Source organism: Falco peregrinus, chromosome 5 (assembly GCF_023634155.1).
Source record: "Falco peregrinus isolate bFalPer1 chromosome 5, bFalPer1.pri, whole genome shotgun sequence".
Taxonomy (NCBI): Eukaryota; Metazoa; Chordata; class Aves; order Falconiformes; family Falconidae; genus Falco; species Falco peregrinus.
This window is the reverse complement of record NC_073725.1, coordinates 24,935,855-24,953,023: the sequence shown is the minus strand read 5'-3', so window position 1 is coordinate 24,953,023 and position 17,169 is coordinate 24,935,855. Positions and strand designations below refer to the sequence as shown.

At 42.6% G+C, this 17,169-nt stretch overlaps 1 protein-coding gene across 2 annotated transcripts in view; it reads left to right on the top strand.

Moving 5' to 3' along the window:
- Positions 1–17,169, top strand: part of GLI3 (GLI family zinc finger 3) — a 215,801-nt gene that overhangs the window by 64,777 nt on the left and 133,855 nt on the right. For both annotated transcript variants that reach the window (XM_055806548.1, XM_005232952.4), the window contains exon 3: positions 5,207–5,449. In XM_055806548.1, coding sequence (XP_055662523.1) covers positions 5,207–5,449 — 243 coding nt within the window. The remainder of the gene's footprint in view (positions 1–5,206; positions 5,450–17,169) is intronic.

Below are 17,169 nucleotides of genomic sequence, written 5' to 3'. Positions count from 1 at the left end.
TCTGGGAAAGACTGATATTCTGACTTCAGTTTTGTAATTTAATGATGGAGAGTTTCCTTAGTAAACCAAATTTAGAGTACTAGAATGCTTATCTTATATCCAGACCTTGAACATAAAAGGCATTTTATACCAGCAATTGTTCATTTAATGAGCAATTGCAGAGTGCAGGACGGTTAAGGGATTGAGCTATATGCACCATTATTGCAAGAAGTATTCTGAAATACCAGAAATAGGACGTAAGCTCTGATCAGGGGGACTGTGAGCACAATTACCTTCTTTTCAAATCCTTCTGTGACACTGCGGGAGGAAAAAGGACTTTGAAACTTGAAAGGAAAGAGCTTGCTTTCAACCTCAAAAGCTAGGAGGAAAGGGCTCTGAAATTTGCTCAGTATTCCCAATTCACCATTAGCCTGTTTCTTCCTTTAGCCTCAAGGCATTCTCCGCTTTTTGAAAAGATGTTAAGAAATTCAGTCACAATAGAGAGCCTAGTTTTGAACATGTTTCACTCAGTCCATTGAGGTCTGGTCTTCAGCCTTTGTGTGGGGTGAATTGAGCTGAGCAGCAAGCTGGTTGGGGAGAGGTGAATGAGCAGTCTCTGTGCAGTCACAAATTCTGGCAAAGAAAAGATTACCCTTTCCTTTATTTTACAATATGCATTCCTGTACAATCCTGCTAGTGGTAATATGCGGAGCCGAGCTTGTGCTTAGGTCAATATGGAGCACTTGGTTTATAGCAACTCTTGTTAAGTTTGTCTTGTAATTGAAGCTGCTGTTGACCTTGCTTGGAGACCATTTGTAAAACCATTTATTTAGCATAAACTGAAATAATAAACCCTCCTTCTCTTAGGCTGATTGTGATAGGGTGACATTAGTTTGATTTAATGATTAGCCGCCTGACCCCTCAGCTAGAGAGAGCCACTTGAATAGGGAGAGTTCACTAGGAAGCACACAGGAAGAATACTAATGAGCTTGTTAAATTTAGCATGGCACCAACCACTTTTAATTCCTCTAATGGGAGAAGCACTGCCTCTGAGACAGAGGGAGGGAGATGTGTGGGGGGGAGAGGAAAAGAGAGGGAGGAATGCCCACGTCCCGGTAGCCATAGAATTTTGGTCAAGAGAAGAGCTTGGAGGGAGCATCAGCTAGGGTGTCTCGGACTGAGTTGTAAGTACCTTCTCTTTTCTTTTACCGTTGGCATATCACTCACGAGACAGTAATGCCCTCTGCAAGTGATGAAACTTAATAATTTAACAGATTTGACTGGGCTGGTGTTGTCCTGTTTAAGCAGGAGTCTCTTAAGTGTGTTGAAACTGATTTTTAGTGTAGTGTATCGGTAGAGTTCAACCTTTTTTTGGTTGCTGGCTTTAAGAGGTTTAAAGTAAAAAAGCTTATACTTTGTTTTGGTCTACAATAAAAAAAGAGCAAAAAAAGTTCAATAGGGTGAGAAAGTTAAATGGATTTTTGCATTAGTTTTTGGGTTGACCTGACTTAATTTTCTGGGTAAATAGCTGAGCAATTAAAAGTGCATTTTTTCAGGCATGCTGTCTAGTGTGAATTTTTTGAAAAAGCTTGTTGATTAGATGCGGTGCTCCTTGGTACTCAGCACTTGTAATAAAAACTGCTTCTGATCCGAACAGCAGGACTAACTCGGCTGTTTCTGAGTGGATGGGAGAATCTTGGATCAATGTGATCATTCCAGGCTGGGCACTTGTAACACGTGTCTCTGGCTACTGACTTGTTAAGACAGGGTAGGATATACATAAGGAAAGAGAAGCTTATGCAGATTGCTCTCCGGGCCTGATAACTTTTTTCTTTTCTGATTAACCCCTCTCTCTTACACCCGCAAAAGGCGGGATGAACTGTGCTGGAGTCAGTGGGGCCCCACCGGCAGGGAGTGGGTGGAGGTAAGAGAAGATCAGTCCCTTTAACTTTGGCGTTTGTGTCTCTGCAAGATTTTAGTAAATCGGATGTTTCTTTTGACCCTAAAGCTGGCCACTTCTAAAACGTGCTCAGAGCCATAACAGTTGTCATGTATTTGGCTGTAAACCCCTTGGCAGATGCTGCTGGAGAAGTGGGCTGTTTGCTTACATTTTTGCTATAGAGTCCCACTTGTTGCCATGGTGGGCAGTATGTTTCTGTCAATAATTTGGCCTGGCGCAGCTTGCCTGCACTTACTCTGAAAAGTTTATTGAACAATTCAGCTGAAACAGAACAAGATTAGACAGCTTTTGCCTTTTGGCGCACTGAAGTGGCTCGCCTGCCGTTGAGAGTCGGCAGCATTACTGCAAGAGGACTTTCCCACTTGGTGCCTGCGGAGCTCCTGCAAACCGCTTGCCTGTTCATGTCTGGAGCGTGGGTGCTGTCAAGTTTCTCATCTGCCCCCTATCAAAAGCGGCTCCGTGGTGTGGAGCATGAAGTAAATGCTTAGTGAGCTGTTTGGCAGTTGATTATGCCTTATTATTGCAAAAATGCCATCGTGTTTACTTAAAAAATACTTCTAGGTTTTTTTACATGGCAGGCAATTTACAGAAATGCTGGACTTCTAATAGCACACGGCAGTAATTTCATAATGGGGAGAGAGATGGTTGATGCAGAAGGAAAAATACTGCTTTTTGTTTTCCTTTTTTTTTCTTCAAGAAACTATAAGAAAGGAAAGCTTATTAAAACAAAACACATTTTGCCTTGAGTTTCAAAGTTACTGGAAGTAGGTTTTGAATTTCATTCAGCAATTTGGAAAATCAGCTTGTTCCATAGTAGTCACTAATACCTTGATTCATGACACATGCGTGTTTTGAGAAGGAAGGAATAAAAGTGGAGACTGCAGACAGATGTCAGCTTCTTGTTGTATCCCAGGATGGCAGTTTTAACAAATATTATCTTTATATGGAAGAGTAAAAGAACTGAAATCCTATCTGATCCTTGGATTGATTATACAGCCCCACAAATCACTCCAGCTTGCTTCTTCCCATACTGTGGTAGCACAGGTTAACTTGCTCTGCTTAAGGGTCTGTCAAGATTTCAAATGGAGTGTAATCCCCTATTTTTACAAGAGTTTACATCTCATCAGTGAAAGTTCACTCTAGGTTGAAATTTAGCATAAAAGACTCTGGCTAGAGAGAAACGTGATGGAAAACATGACTTTGGGGTGATTTATTTTTTATTTTTTAGTTATACAAGCAGCTTTCTAAAAACCTCATATAAGTTTTAAAGTTTTAGATTCCCTTTTGCAGTTCTCTAACTGAAACCAGCTTTGGTGTAAAAAGTTGAAACCTTAAACCCTGCTAATCCAGAGAAGGGACCGGTGCCTGTGCATATTAATAAGAAGTAGAAAAGGGCAAAAGGTTTCAGTTCTACGGTGGTGTTGTCCATTTCCATTAACTCTTTCTCCTCAGAGCCAACCCTGGAAATGCTCTGTATGGAGAATTACTGCTGGCTGTAAAAAGAATTCAGTCCCTGGAAGATGCTGATAAGTCAGCCGAGCCTGGTTGCTGTAATACTTGGAGATAGAAAAATAATTAAGCGCTCAATAGGCTACGCTGCTGGGTTTTCTTGTTGTTGCTACTTGGGAGGAGAGGGGGCAGGGAGAAGACCAGCGACCACCACATTCAAAGTAATAGCGTAGCGTGTTTATGCATATAATGGCCAAAATTCAGCTCCAGCTATCTACACGTACGGAGCCTGTTTCTAATCTAATTTGTATGTAGGCAAATAGGTTGAATTACGCTAGTGTCAGGCTTGGTGAAAGTAGTCTCCTGGTGAATTGATGGTTGGGACTTTTGCTGTGTGAAGGAGTACACCAGGACAAGTCGCAAGTACAAATTTAGCCCTGACACCAAATCTGTGACGACTGAAGTGCAATCTTGGCACTGCTGTCCATGATCTTTCATTGCACGTGGGCTGTAGACTAAACGTACTGTAGTTTTATTTCCTGGGGGCATTTTCATTTCCTTTCTAGTAACCTTTTTTTTTGTGACCAGTGTTTAATAAGCTGAGGTTCCTCATGTGCTTCCAGAACTGCTGAGCATCTTTTGGAGCTCAGCATTATTTATCAGTACTTCTTCAAGATATGTACCACTGTACACCCACATGTGCAGTGTGGTTGATTGCACAAGGCAGTACCTGGAGCATGGGTATCAGCCAAGGAATACAGCATTCACACTTGTTTAGAGAAATGTCTCTGGTTTTTAAAGCAATAACGCAACTTAAGGAGACCATTTACAGTAGAACCTTGTGTAGCTAATGAAACCCCTTTGCCACATGCCACATGTGAAATGTACCCAGGAACGTCTGGCTGGCTTTGGAGGAACAAAACCATTTGGTGTGGCTTTCAGAGGGTGCACGTAGTCCCTGAGGGCTAAAATCCCTGTGGGAGCAGAGCACTGGCTCAGCAGCTGGCCCTGGGGTGGCCTGAAAGGGAGGCCCCGTTTCCCTCACAGGTGGTACCACAGGCCTAGAGACTTACTCCAGACCTAGGCCTTGGGTTTGACCCTCCTAATTACCCCCCGCCCCTCACTTCCTTTTTCTTTTCCCCTTGCTCATTAAGAATTTGTGGGTTTGTCTGTGGACATGGGGGAAAAAAAGGAGAGCATGCTTCGCCACCCTGTGCACGCATGCCCATGCGGTCACCCTTTAGAGTCAGTGACTCGCCTGCGCCTGCCTGATGCTACTGGTGCTGTAGCTTGAGCAATTTTACCCCTTTTTATTGTTGCCCACCTTACTTTTGATTGCTAACAACCTTCCTGCAAGGCTCCAGCCTCTTACAGAAGCAAACCTCCCATGACTGGAGCTGGGCTGCAGAGCAGCGGTGGGTGGCTAGGTTTGATTTAGGCCCCTCCGGCGGGGTTCATCTTCTCCTCTTTGTAACAAATCACTTTTTTATTTTTTTTTTCTGCCTCCCCATCAGGCAGCCCAAACTCCCAGTCTCCTTGTCCCGGAGGCAAGAAAACAGTGAGCCTGTGTCTGTTCTTGCACAATTGATAGCCCCGCCGGTGGGAGCATCGGTGCATGGGTGACGATGATCTACCGCTCAGCAGCTTCCCCAAACCATCCCTCATCGCTGCACATGCACCTGCTGTCATGAACTTGCACCGTGAGGAGGATGGCGGGGGGAGAACTTTTCTTTATTGTATTTGCTATAAATGGGCTAAAAAGTGTGCGTGTCTCTTTCTCCTTCCCTTCTCTCTTTCTTCTCCCTCGTTTTTTTGCAGAGGATGAAAGTCCTGGGCAGACCTATCACAGAGAGAGAAGGAACGCGATCACAATGCAGCCGCAGGGTGGGCAAGGCCTCGGCAAGATCAGTGAAGAGCCTTCCACGTCGAGCGAGGAAAGGGCTTCATTAATCAAGAAGGAGATCCATGGATCTATATCGCACCTTCCCGAACCTTCTGTACCTTACCGCGGGACGCTCTTTACCATGGACCCCCGAAACGGTTACATGGACCCTCATTACCGTGAGTATCAATTGCTGGTTCATTTGGGGATGCAAAGTTGGAAGGCTGTCAAATTTGGCGTGATTTAATTTGTTGCCTTGCTTTGTCCTCAGGGAGAACAACTGCTTTGTCTTGGTGGGTGGGGAGGAGCGGGGTTGTTGAGGTAAATACAATCTCTTTTCCAAAGTTAAAAACCAGGGTGCAGTTGCATTGCAGCTTGAAATTACCACAGGCCTCTGTAAAGCAACTTCCACAGGACATCTCATCTGTTGCTAATCCTTCTCAGCCATCCAGGGTTGCATTTGCTCCACCTCCTTAATACATGAAGGAAAAAAAAAGCCACATTAAAGAAAGCACAGAAGGAAAATAAAACAGGCCTTAAAATCCCTCTTTTAAAACAAAATCGAAGTACGGTATTAAGGGGAGGAAGGACTGTGCCTTGTACAATGAGAATTTGTGGGGGGGCGGGGGGGGGGAGGGATTGGAAGGTTTATTGCTGTGTTTCGGGAATTTTATGTTTTGTTTTGGAGGTGGTTTAGGGATTCACGTGTGTGTTTGTGCATGCGGGCTGATGGACTACTTTTGCAATTTTCTTCCCCAGCTACAGCTCCCTGAAGTTGAGGGGGGGCAGAGGGGAGGCAAACAGTTTCAACTTCTGAATTCCTGCTCAGGCATTAATAAAAAAGTAAGAAATTAACTGACACTTGAACACAGATGTGGAATGGATTTCTCCACAGGCAAAATATGAGGGAGTTAAGCAATTTTTTTCATCTGCTTCTAGTTTACAAAAAAAGAAAGAGGAAAAAAAATCATTTAGTTGTGTAGTAATGAAGTACATCTTGAGGTGTCAAGGCTTGTGCCTTTTGATTATAGATTTATCACCCAGTCAGGATACAGATTTGCCATTTAACCTTCCAGTCTCCTATTCCAGATGATAGGCTTAAGACCCACAAAGAGGGGCCAGGCTGCTTTGGGGTTTTTTTTCCACATCATTCAGAAATTTTAGTGTTTTAAGGCAAAAGGTCATTAGCCAGACGACTGATTAGTGAGGACAGCTGATTAGTGCATGTTTTTTTGCTAAAGAAAGTGCCAGGGATAAAAGCTAATTTTATCCCTTCATTAGTTGGGCTAGCAGCAAAGGGGAATGTTCACTCATCAGGGTGCAGATCAAAGTATGTCTTGCACAACCTTAAGTCTCACCAACCTCCTTTTAAAAAAAAAAAAAAAAAGAAAAAAAAGAGCCTGATTGTTAATAAGGATGGAGGTATTATGAGAAAATGAACACTTGTTGTCCTTATAGTTTAGAGCAATATTTAGGGGAAAAGTTTGCAGTTAAGCTTTTGAGCTGTCTTCCAGCGTAGGCAGACGGTTTCTGTACACCCTACTCCTTCTCCTGCTCTCTCACACAGCCCTGCTTAAACCCTCTGGGGGAGTTACTCATCTTTCTATCAAGTACGATGTGCTGCAGCACACCAGTGGCAGACTCCTTTGCCAGAGAGGCATGAATGTGCAGAGCAAATGACCACTCATGAGCAGCAGCGCCTAGAAGTACTAGCTTGCGGGGTGGGTTGGAGGCACCATGCATAGTTTACAGTTTGTTAATGCAACCCCCAAATCTCATTTTTTAAAAAAAAGAATCTTATCGGGGAAGCAAAATAGCTTCTCTGTTTGTAGGCTGTACAGCTGGGGAGAGGTGAAATGGGTGACAGCAGCAAACTCCCAAACAAACAACGAACCTGGTGCTGAATTTAGTGGCGACGATTGCCATTTTGACCATCGGAGCAGCTGCTAGCTCACCCCTTAAATCTAGTCCAAAGTGTTATTGCTGCTACTGAAGATTCAGACTGAAGGAAAAGGGCCAGACAGTTAGAATGTGTCTGAGTAGTTTGCATTTAGTTTATTTTGGTTTATTTTATTACATTTGCCTTTTGATGAGAGTTCTCAAGATTTAATGAAGCTACTATGTCTGTATTGTGATCAATAATATTAGCTAGTTACGATGTGTGGGCTACTAGAAAAACATAGCTGTCAGAAGTTGAGAGAACAGCTGAAGTTATCCCGCATACAACAGCAGAGAAACAGGAGATGAGTAGATTTTTAAACAAGCAACGTGCAGAAGTCAGAAAACATCAGATGGGCAGACCTGCTTCATCACTGCTGTAGCAAGTTGTACATTTGTACTCACTGATTTATCAAATCCCTCAAACTATTAATGTCATATAAAGAGCCATCATGCTTTTATTTACCTTTAATAGATGTGATACAGAAGGACAACTAAAGAGACAAATGTCTAGTTAGATTTATAGGAAAGCAGACAGGCTTACTGAAACTTTCATAGTAGTTGCATCATTTATATATGTAAGACATGCTTTCATCAAAGTGGTGACTGTATTCAGGCTGACACTTACGGTGGTCCACATGAGGAAGTCTGAATAATGTAAACATACCCCAGTCCCACTGTAGCAACAGGTGAAGAACCAGCAAGTCTATTGTCTGTCTATTCCTTAGTTTCTTGCCAGTTTTGCTGGGCATATGGTTAGAAAATACTGTTTTAATTCAACATAGTTGGATATGTAAACACTCAAAGTAATTTCTTAGTTGCCCTGTGGTTGGAAAATACAGACTTTTCAAGATGCCTAATTTGTGCTTCTATTTATACCCACTTAGTATTTAAAAGTGTGGGCGGGCTTCCTGTAACACAGGAAAAGGGAAAATAATTTTTTTTGAAGAAGAACATCTGTATATTTTTATGGCAAGAAAAGAAAAAGAGCATTTAAGTCAATTGTGTGTGGAACGCATGTCCCCTCCAGGAGCTGCAGTTATTAGAAACAACTTGAATGCTTTGCATTTCTACATGTAAATATGCGTGTCTCTTTGCATTGCAGGATTTTTTGTTGTTATAATTTTTTTCCTAATTAAAGTGACTGATGTTGTAAATGTTGCAAATAATAGTTACCATATATGTGGAATAAATACCTCATTGAGGGGGAGTTTGCTCTCCTGCCGAGTGTGGGTGGGGATAATGGTTGTGTTTCAAGTGGACCAGCTTTTCAAACAGCTGGGATGAAACATGCTATGGAGCTGGCGGCACTTCTGCACTGCCAGAGAGCCCCTCAACCATTTAGCAACTGAGAATGAGAGTGCAGCCTTATGCTCAGCTCACAGCCCTCTGTCTTCCAAGAGATAAAAGGGAAAACATACAGGCCTAAACCAGAAATTTTTGTTTTCCGTCTTTTTTTGTTGCTGATTTCTTAAGCACTGTTTAAACACTGCTCACCAAGTATGGGGAGGGTTGTTTAGTTTTTTTTTTTAACTTAAAAAAAACTTCTTTCTTTTAAAAAGCTGGAGGCAGATTACAAAAATATGGGGTTTCCCTTCATGTGTTGCACCTTTTCTTTATTGAGGAGAGCCAGGGTTACTGAGCTTAATCACAGTGTTTCTTAAATGGATTTAAGACCTTGTGTTTCTCAAACACCGATTGCAGTGGTAGCTGGAGCCCCTTGTTAATGTAAATTCTGTCTCTAGAGGTAGGGCTGAGGCAGGGCCGGTGGGGATAGCAACTTTCCTTTGTTATTCTCTTCCCCAGTTTTAATTCTCATGCAGATTTATGGGAGTGCTAAGACTGCCTGTCTCACAAGTCATTCCTCATGGAAAAAATGAATCATTCCTGATGTAAACACTCTGATTTAGAACATACTGCTGGTATTCTTCCCTGGGTTTCACAGCTCATCTGAAAGAATTGTTAGTACCTAATTAGTGAAGCCTGAAGAAGTATCTTAAGTAAAAAGCAGTGACAGTTCAGTTGGCTCTATCTAAAAATTTGTATATACAGGAATAGCCCTGGCAGGATTCTCTTTCTGGTACATTGCCTCATCTCAAAGAGGTTGCACTGAATGTAGCTGAAAGCAGGAACTCACTCCTGTTTATTATTATTGTTATTGTTGTTATTATTATTATTGTGTTGTGGTGCGTTTTTTCCCCCTCCTTACTGGGGATTTATTCTGCTAGTTTTGAAGCTTCTATCTGGGGAAGTGGGAACTGCTTATTGCACATTTCATAGGATTAACCTTCCAAAGGTATTGATTGCCCACAGTTCCCACTGACTGTGCCTCGACTTGTGGTTTGTAAGGATCAGGCTCCACATAAATGCCTGGGTTAGATTACCCAGTGTTGGTGTCATCTCAAAATCAATTTGCAACATGAACAAAAGACCACAGCAAGGAAAATACAGTGCTGGTTCACTAGGTGCACTTGTTCATTTACTGTGTTTTAATTTCTATTGACAAGAATTCCCTTTCTTTCATCTCCCCCTAGAAAAGGAAGAAAAAAAAAAAAAAAAGAGGAAATCGGCTTGTTTCTGCAAATGCAAACTGGTAACTAGAAACACTATCTTAAAATACAATAATTAGAAAGCAATGAATTTTCATGGCAACGTGGACCATGATGGCCAGCTGTGCGCAACACATTGGGTACTGAGAGCAGTCCAGGTTGCCACCAGCAGATAAGCTCATGGAAGGGGGTCCCCATTTGTTTTGTATAGGGGGGAGCCAGCGGCATCCTTTGTTGTCTCCCTGACACATTTTGGATCTCTGAGGGACAACTAAGATACTTTTGGATAGTCCCAAAGTGGGCACTCGTCTTGGCTCACCTCTAGTTTCCCAGCATCACAGGGTGGCAGGAGCCTGGGACAGCTTTTTATAGAGGGCTACGTTATGGTAGGAGAGTGTCATTGAGGAATCCTTGTTGAGATTTAGGGCTGGGGTCTTTAAAAACATTTAGGTGCTCTTCAATTTCAAAGTGAGTTTGGCCTCTTAAATACATCTGAAAATCTGGGTCCTACTTCTTCATCTCTTTTTGCAGCATTTGGCAGGAGAGGGGCTTAAGTGCTCTAGTAACAAAACTCCACTGACAGTGATTTATGGGGTGGTTTCCAAATGTTGTCAAGGAGGGCTAGTTGAAAGAAGTAAAATCTAAAGCTTTCAATAAAACTCACAGGGAAAAAAACCTTCTAGTATAAAAAGTGAATGTCAGATTACTGGTGTCAGCAGAGCGACAGAAATGTTGATCTTCAAGAAAATGAGCATGTTTGCAAAAATATTTTTGGGATAAAAATGTAAAATGTAGTAATATCTTTCAGTAGTCTCCAACAAAAATTGTTACAGCTCTCAAAATCAAACTTAAGGTCAGAGGCAACTCAGTTTGAAATTTAGGAAGGTGCTGTAGACCTTATAAGCTTAGCAGTTTATAAATGGAAATATCTTCTCCAAGATGCCTCCCAAACCTCTTGGGTTGTGTTTGGGAAGTTCTGATCATTACAAGTACTCCGGCCCGTGTCTCTGGAGCCCTTCTGTGGAATAAGCCGGGTCTCTTGAGAGCTCTGGAGTTGCTGCCCATGTGTGATGCTCTCATTTGGAAGTAACAATTGCACCCATAGATTCAGAACTACAAGTGGCACATAGAGACATCCTTCCTTCTACCAGATTTTCTCTCTTGTCAGCATGAGACACATCACAGAACTGCCAATATTCAAAAGGGCTTGAAATGTAGTGTGGTTGAGAAGCTGAAAAGTGATCTTTTACAGATTATTTTGCTTTGTTTCATTTTTTAAGTTTAAGTGAATACACACCTTTGAATATTGACTTTTTTTCTTGTAATTACCAGCAGTATGAATTTCAGCTGGAAACTATAGGCAATGACATGGAAAGAGGCAATCCTGTTTCTGTGGAGGGTAGAATAGGGTATTTGAGGTCTCTTAGGCCCTGTAATTCTGTTGGACTTCAAACTTTTAAAAATATCCTGAGAACTGCATTTAAAAAACAAAAACAAACCAAAAAACCAAACCCTCTGTGGCACCTAATAGTGTTTATCAGCCAGGCACTACCAAGTATGAAGCCTTCTGAGAAGCAGATGGGTTCTGTTAATTTCTCCTTTTTTCAGTTGTTCAAGTGCGTGTAAGCTGTGGTGTGAGGTTTTTTGTTGGTGTGGGTTTTTGTTTTGTTGGGTTTTTTTTTGGTGTTTTTTTTTTTTGTTAAGGAATAGGGAAGATAACGCTGGGACAAATGCAAAAACACCTCTTTCACAAATTTGATTTGGTTTGTCAGCTAAAGCTTTTTTAGATGCTTTACAGTATGTATTTGTTGTATGTTGCCTTCATGGAAGGAGACAGAATACGTTGCTCAAAGCCATAGAATCATAGTTAAGAACTCTGGGAAAAGAAAAAAAAAAAAGCCAAGAAATAATGTAATCCATCTCTTTAGCCTCAAGGCAGATCAGCTGTCCCTAAATCAGGAAAGAATGAAAAGCTTCTTCAGAGTTGCTATGTCCCTTGATAAGTGGGCATTTTTCTCTTTAAGAGCCTGGTGACAAGTTCTGTAGTGGTTTTGGGCTGATCTTGTGTCTCTACATGGTAACTTCTATAGCATCAGCAGCTAGAAGGTGCTTCTGAAAAAAATTTAGAAGCTGTAAAAGTCTGAGTTGAAAAGGTTTGATAAAGTTTCGTTTTCCCTCCTAGAGGTTTGTTAGCATGTGGGAGATCTGGTAGTTTCCATTGCTGTGTTCTTTGAAAAAAATCCAAAAACAAACAAACAAAAAACCAAACCACCAAAATCCCCTGAAACCCCCACAGCCTGACACATAGCTGTTGTGCTCATTACTGCCACTTCAATAGGCAAGATCATTTGTTTTCTCTTTTTATTAGTTATCAGAGCAATCTTTGTGCTGTTGTTGAGGCTATGTAGTGCAAGGGGTTAGCCAAGTATGATAGGTATGCAGAGAAGTAGTGGCCAAAGGAAGATAAGCATCGTTTGTTACAATTCTTGAGGCATCCCACAGTGTTGAGGTTGCTGTCTGTCAGTCAGCTTTTGGAGTGTTTTTTCCCTTCGAGCATTTCTTGGCCAAGGGCACTCAGTATGAAAAGCAGCCTCTTTGACTTGGTTGCTCAGACCTTTAGAAAACGTTAACTGGGTCTCACAAAGCTTTTGGTGTCAGGTGTTATCTGTATCTGTAAGGTGCTTTGTGGCTGCAACAGCTTGAGTCTTCGTGGCAAAGCACCGGGAACATGTGAACCAGGTGCCGGTTCAGTGCTCATGACCTTCATCAAGAACTGGAACAGGTTGTCCTGAGCTGGTGAGGACAAGCCACGTACTCAACGACTGTGCAGTGCTTTACACTGCCAGGGAGATGTTTCTCTTGCATTGGTGGCCTTCCATCTGGTCAGTGTGATAGAGGGAAGTCATTTGCCTAAGCAGAGGCTTCAAGTGCCATTGTCATGCCTGGGAGGATCCTAGCTGCTCTGGCTGCCACCCTGGAAAGACTGCTCCTCCACATCCTGTGTGATATCTGTTACCTCTGTATGAACATCTCAGATACCTTAGGGGTCTAAGATGGCACTATGTGTCTGCATTTAGGCAGCTGAATCCTTGTCAGTGTTGTAACCAGGCGTTCAGATCAGTGTGTCCAAATGTGGAAGACAAACCTTTAAGTTCAGTTCTTTTTTTATCCCCTTCTCTGCTGCCATTGCCCAGCTCTTGTCAAGAAATCTGTGGCAGTAATTGGGTTGCTGAGTAGCTAATATCTACAGGGTGCTCCTCTTTCATGGCTCCCTTGTGTTAATTTTCTTGTGTCCTGGGTGCTTGTCACTGAGATCTGGATGTGCACTCCCTTGCTGCTGCCTCTGGGGCTGGGGGCAATCCCAGATGTGTGGGCACTGAAGGGAGGGCATTGTGTCCCAGAGGGTGCCTCAGGCTGGGCAGTGGGGGTAATGGCAGTGTGAGGGCACCATGGGCCTGCTCTTTCCATGGCATGGACTTGTCAAGGGAGGTGATGAAAGGCAGCGTCATTCCTGCTGACAAGGTCCTACAGAAGTCTCTTAGCATCAGCTTTGGCCTCCTGTTGGAGTCCAGGGTTGAACAGACCTTTACTTTTAAGGCAGTTCAAATGGTTTGGTTGATGAGCCATTTTCAGGATCACTAGCAGATACAGCTTTATTCCTCTTGATTGAACTCAGTACTTGGGAGAAGAGCCCTTAGCCAGAGCCTCTGCTTCCTTTTATTCACACCTAGCAACCCAATTAGCTTCCTCTTAGCCTGGCTCTTGGGTAGTTTACACAGTGCACTCTAAACTCTTATTAAAACACTGCTCAAATTACTCACAACTGGGGCTCTTCAGCTTGCTCAGTGGGTGACATCTGAGTTTGGAGATCGTGTCAGGTACGCTTCCCCCTTCAGTCAGAGTCAGCTGCCTCTTTTCATTGGTGATCATATAACTTACAGCCGAGGCAGCAACCACCAGCGCAGGGAACCAGTACTGTACTATATGTCAGTGTACTGGTAGCTGTGTTTTTTAAAGAGTGCAGCTGCTGTATTGGCATGTGGTCATTGGCATGTGTGGTGGTGGTTGGTACACAGCAGCAGGAAAGGCAGTACATGTCTGGGAGCGTTTGTATGTACAGGTTTGTACATAATTTTTATACCTTCTTTTAAAAATAGAGAAAAGGAATGTTTTGTGTTGTCTCAGAATTTGTCTTGCTGAGTTTTTGGAGTTCAGTACAGATAGCTGCCCAGATAATGGAATCACTTTCTAATCTAAATTATGCTCGTTTCCTGCTTCACACTGAATAAGGTAGCAGAGAGGCTCCCCCATTGTTCACTCTGGTTTCCCTTTCATATTTCAGTGCTGCCCCAAGCCATCATTTTTCCCAAAGAGCAGAATGGTGCTGATCCAGAACCCAATGAATTCAATGAATCAACAGCTGCTTCAATGAACTTTTTCATAATCCCCAGTTGCCTTATATTCTACCCTTTCATCTTACCTGCTCCTCATGCTAGCTGTAATTTAAAATCATAATTCTCAAGGATACATGTTACCATTAAGCAAATGAAGGGCTGAACATTGCTATTCCTCTATCTACAGTCCCCTGTTGAAGTAGCTTATGGTAACAAGCCAAAAGTAATGGCATATGACATACTTGCTAATAAATGGCTGATTATGGTAACAACTGAGTGTAACACCATACCAAGTGTTGAAGCAAATAACTGATGAGGTAGAATGTGTTAAAATAAATTTCATTCCAGCATGTCATACTCCTTAGTGTAAAAAGGTACTGCATTTGAATTGTATGTTTTTTTCACCAAGCTGCCTACAGATACAACTGTTGAAAGCCTTCAGCTTCGGCCTTGACTTCTGTTGGACATGGTTGTTGAAATGAAATTGGGTCACTTGGGTGAATAAGGTTTCTTTGGATCAAGGACTGTGTTACATATAAACAGGGGTTGCTCACTTAATCGGGATAGCCCAGCATGGTACGGTAATAGGAAGCTGTTGGCACCAAGTTAAGTGTCATGCTGGATGATATTTGAGTTGGCATCAACACCAGTGATCTACAGTGCTTTTAACAATAAAAGTGGTGCCAGACATTGAAAACATTACTTGCTGCTATGATAGCAGTGGAATTTTTTCTTCTTTTAACTACAAAGGAGAAGAGGAGCACTAGTCATGTATCACTGGCTAATCATTATGTTGCCCAGTATGTGGGATGTTTGATTTGGAAGGTCTGATGTATGGACTACTCATATATGCCTCTACTCTGCCTGAGACTGACAGTGCCCATGGTCTATGTTTATTTTCACTTTTACAGGTTTTCAGTTTTTCTTGATTTGTCAACTTGACTACAGAAAATTTAAACAAGCTTACAGGCACATCAAGCCCACTGGAAGAAACCCCTTTATAAATGAAGACTAAAGGCCTGATCTGGCTTTTTCTGCTCCCATGGAAAAAATTAAAAGACCTGAATGAAATCCAAAATGCTGTCCTGTGAAAGTGTTTCTGGGTTCCTGTGGGGAAATATGGCACATCTCTTCAAAGACGGTCGTTATTTATCATGTACATCACAGATTAACACACATCCTACACTTAGTAGTGCCTTCCATCCTCTGCATTATGAAGGAGAAAGGCAGACTGAAGACATGGGCTACTTTAGTGGTTCTTCCATGAATGTTAGTTTTGTGTGTGTACCGCTCTGGAAAGGTGGGTCTATACAGGGAGGTTAAAGCATGCTATGCCTCTGCATCCTGACCAGCCTCCCTCTCTGGGATTTTTTCGGTACACAGCCCGTGGGAATGTTGCCTGTGTTGTCTTAACACATGGGGCTTGCCTGGGTATGCAGGGTCCTGCTGGACCAGAGGGGTGGAGGCTGGTGGCTGCTGAGGCCACACTTGAAGGCTGGTAAAGCGCAGGGTTGACATGCCTTATCTTGAGGGTGTGGCCTCTGGGCTGCCTTTAAGAAATGATGTAGACATGGATACTGCATGTTAAGGCTATGCAAAGTATTGACACAGTGCTCTGAGGAAGACAGTCATCTGAAATAGTGTGTTCTGGCTGTTGGGAAGTGACTGCTGTATTTTCTTATGGGAGGGTGGTGCTAGCCTGACATTGCTCTGTGGTCCTGAAGCACATTCCCTGTTGTGGGAATTCCCATATGGATGGGAAGAAGTCATCTTCAACTTTAAATTCCTTCTGAGCACGTCTCTAGGCCAGGTTAATTAGGCAACATGTGCCAATAGGTCTTGGCTCCAGAAAATGCTGTTGTCTAGTGTTTTCTGTGTAATGCCTTTTTCAGTTAACATTCAGACCCTATATATCTGCTCCTTGTTTGCTGCAGTCTTTTCTTATCTGTGTATAATGGTGAGTGTCCAGCTTGGCAGTTTGATGCAGAATCTCACCATTCACGTGGTTCATTGAATTCTCCCAGCTGGGATTTCCCAGGAAGCTTTGAAAGCAGAAGGTGCTTTCTCTTTCCCACTTCCATCCTGCTGTGTAATGCTTCCATGAACCTCACCTGCAACCCCAACTGCAACTAATGACATCCTTTTATTTTGTCAGAGCAGAGAACTGAGAGATGCTGCTGGCAGGCAACATCCTCTTCAGCTAGCTGTACTTTGCTTGTACTTCTGACAGTGCCATGCACTTAGAAAAAAAAGGACTTAAAAACTGGTCCAGAATTGATTGAGTGCAGGAGTGGGAAACCAGGGTGGCAGCTGTAGCAGCATTCTTCCTCAGCCCAGCCTGCTTAGGGCCATGGTGACTTTTATAGGATGGCTTGTAGCTATCAGAATAAAATCTGATGACAACCCCCTGGACCCATCTTCAGCTCTCTAACTGGCTGGTATCTACTGCAAGTATATGTCACCATGATGTTGGGAGCATAGTTGCCAGTGTATCGCTGTTTACAAACAAACCCAGACCCATGACGTTCATGCTAAAGCCATACCCCTTGTGTGAGCTGGGTGCATACTTTATGTCAGTGTATGTATGCATCTCAGGTAGCGGAGCTGCTATTTTTTTGAACTGGCCAACACTTTTTTGTTTTAATCTAGGATAAATTCAGCACCGGTAAAATATGCTGGACACTGGTGTTATAGGATATTTGTGTGCAATATGGGATGCATGCATAGACTATGGTAATTTAGTGTTTTCTCTGTGGCTTGTTGCTTCCTGGTTATTTTCCTGCTTATTTTTGTAATGTGTTTTTTCATATACTTCTGTATTACGAACCTTTTTGTTTTTTAAGCTATCTCTGATATGCAGCTTTCATATCTTGGCTCCCAGCAACGTTGAACCTCATTGTAAAGTCCCTTCGTGTAAAAGCCATCTAGTTATAACTCTCAAAAATAAGAGGCTTGTCTCCTGAGGACAGCCCCATATTGCGGGTGGAGTATAATCCTTAACATTGGTTGTTTTTCTTT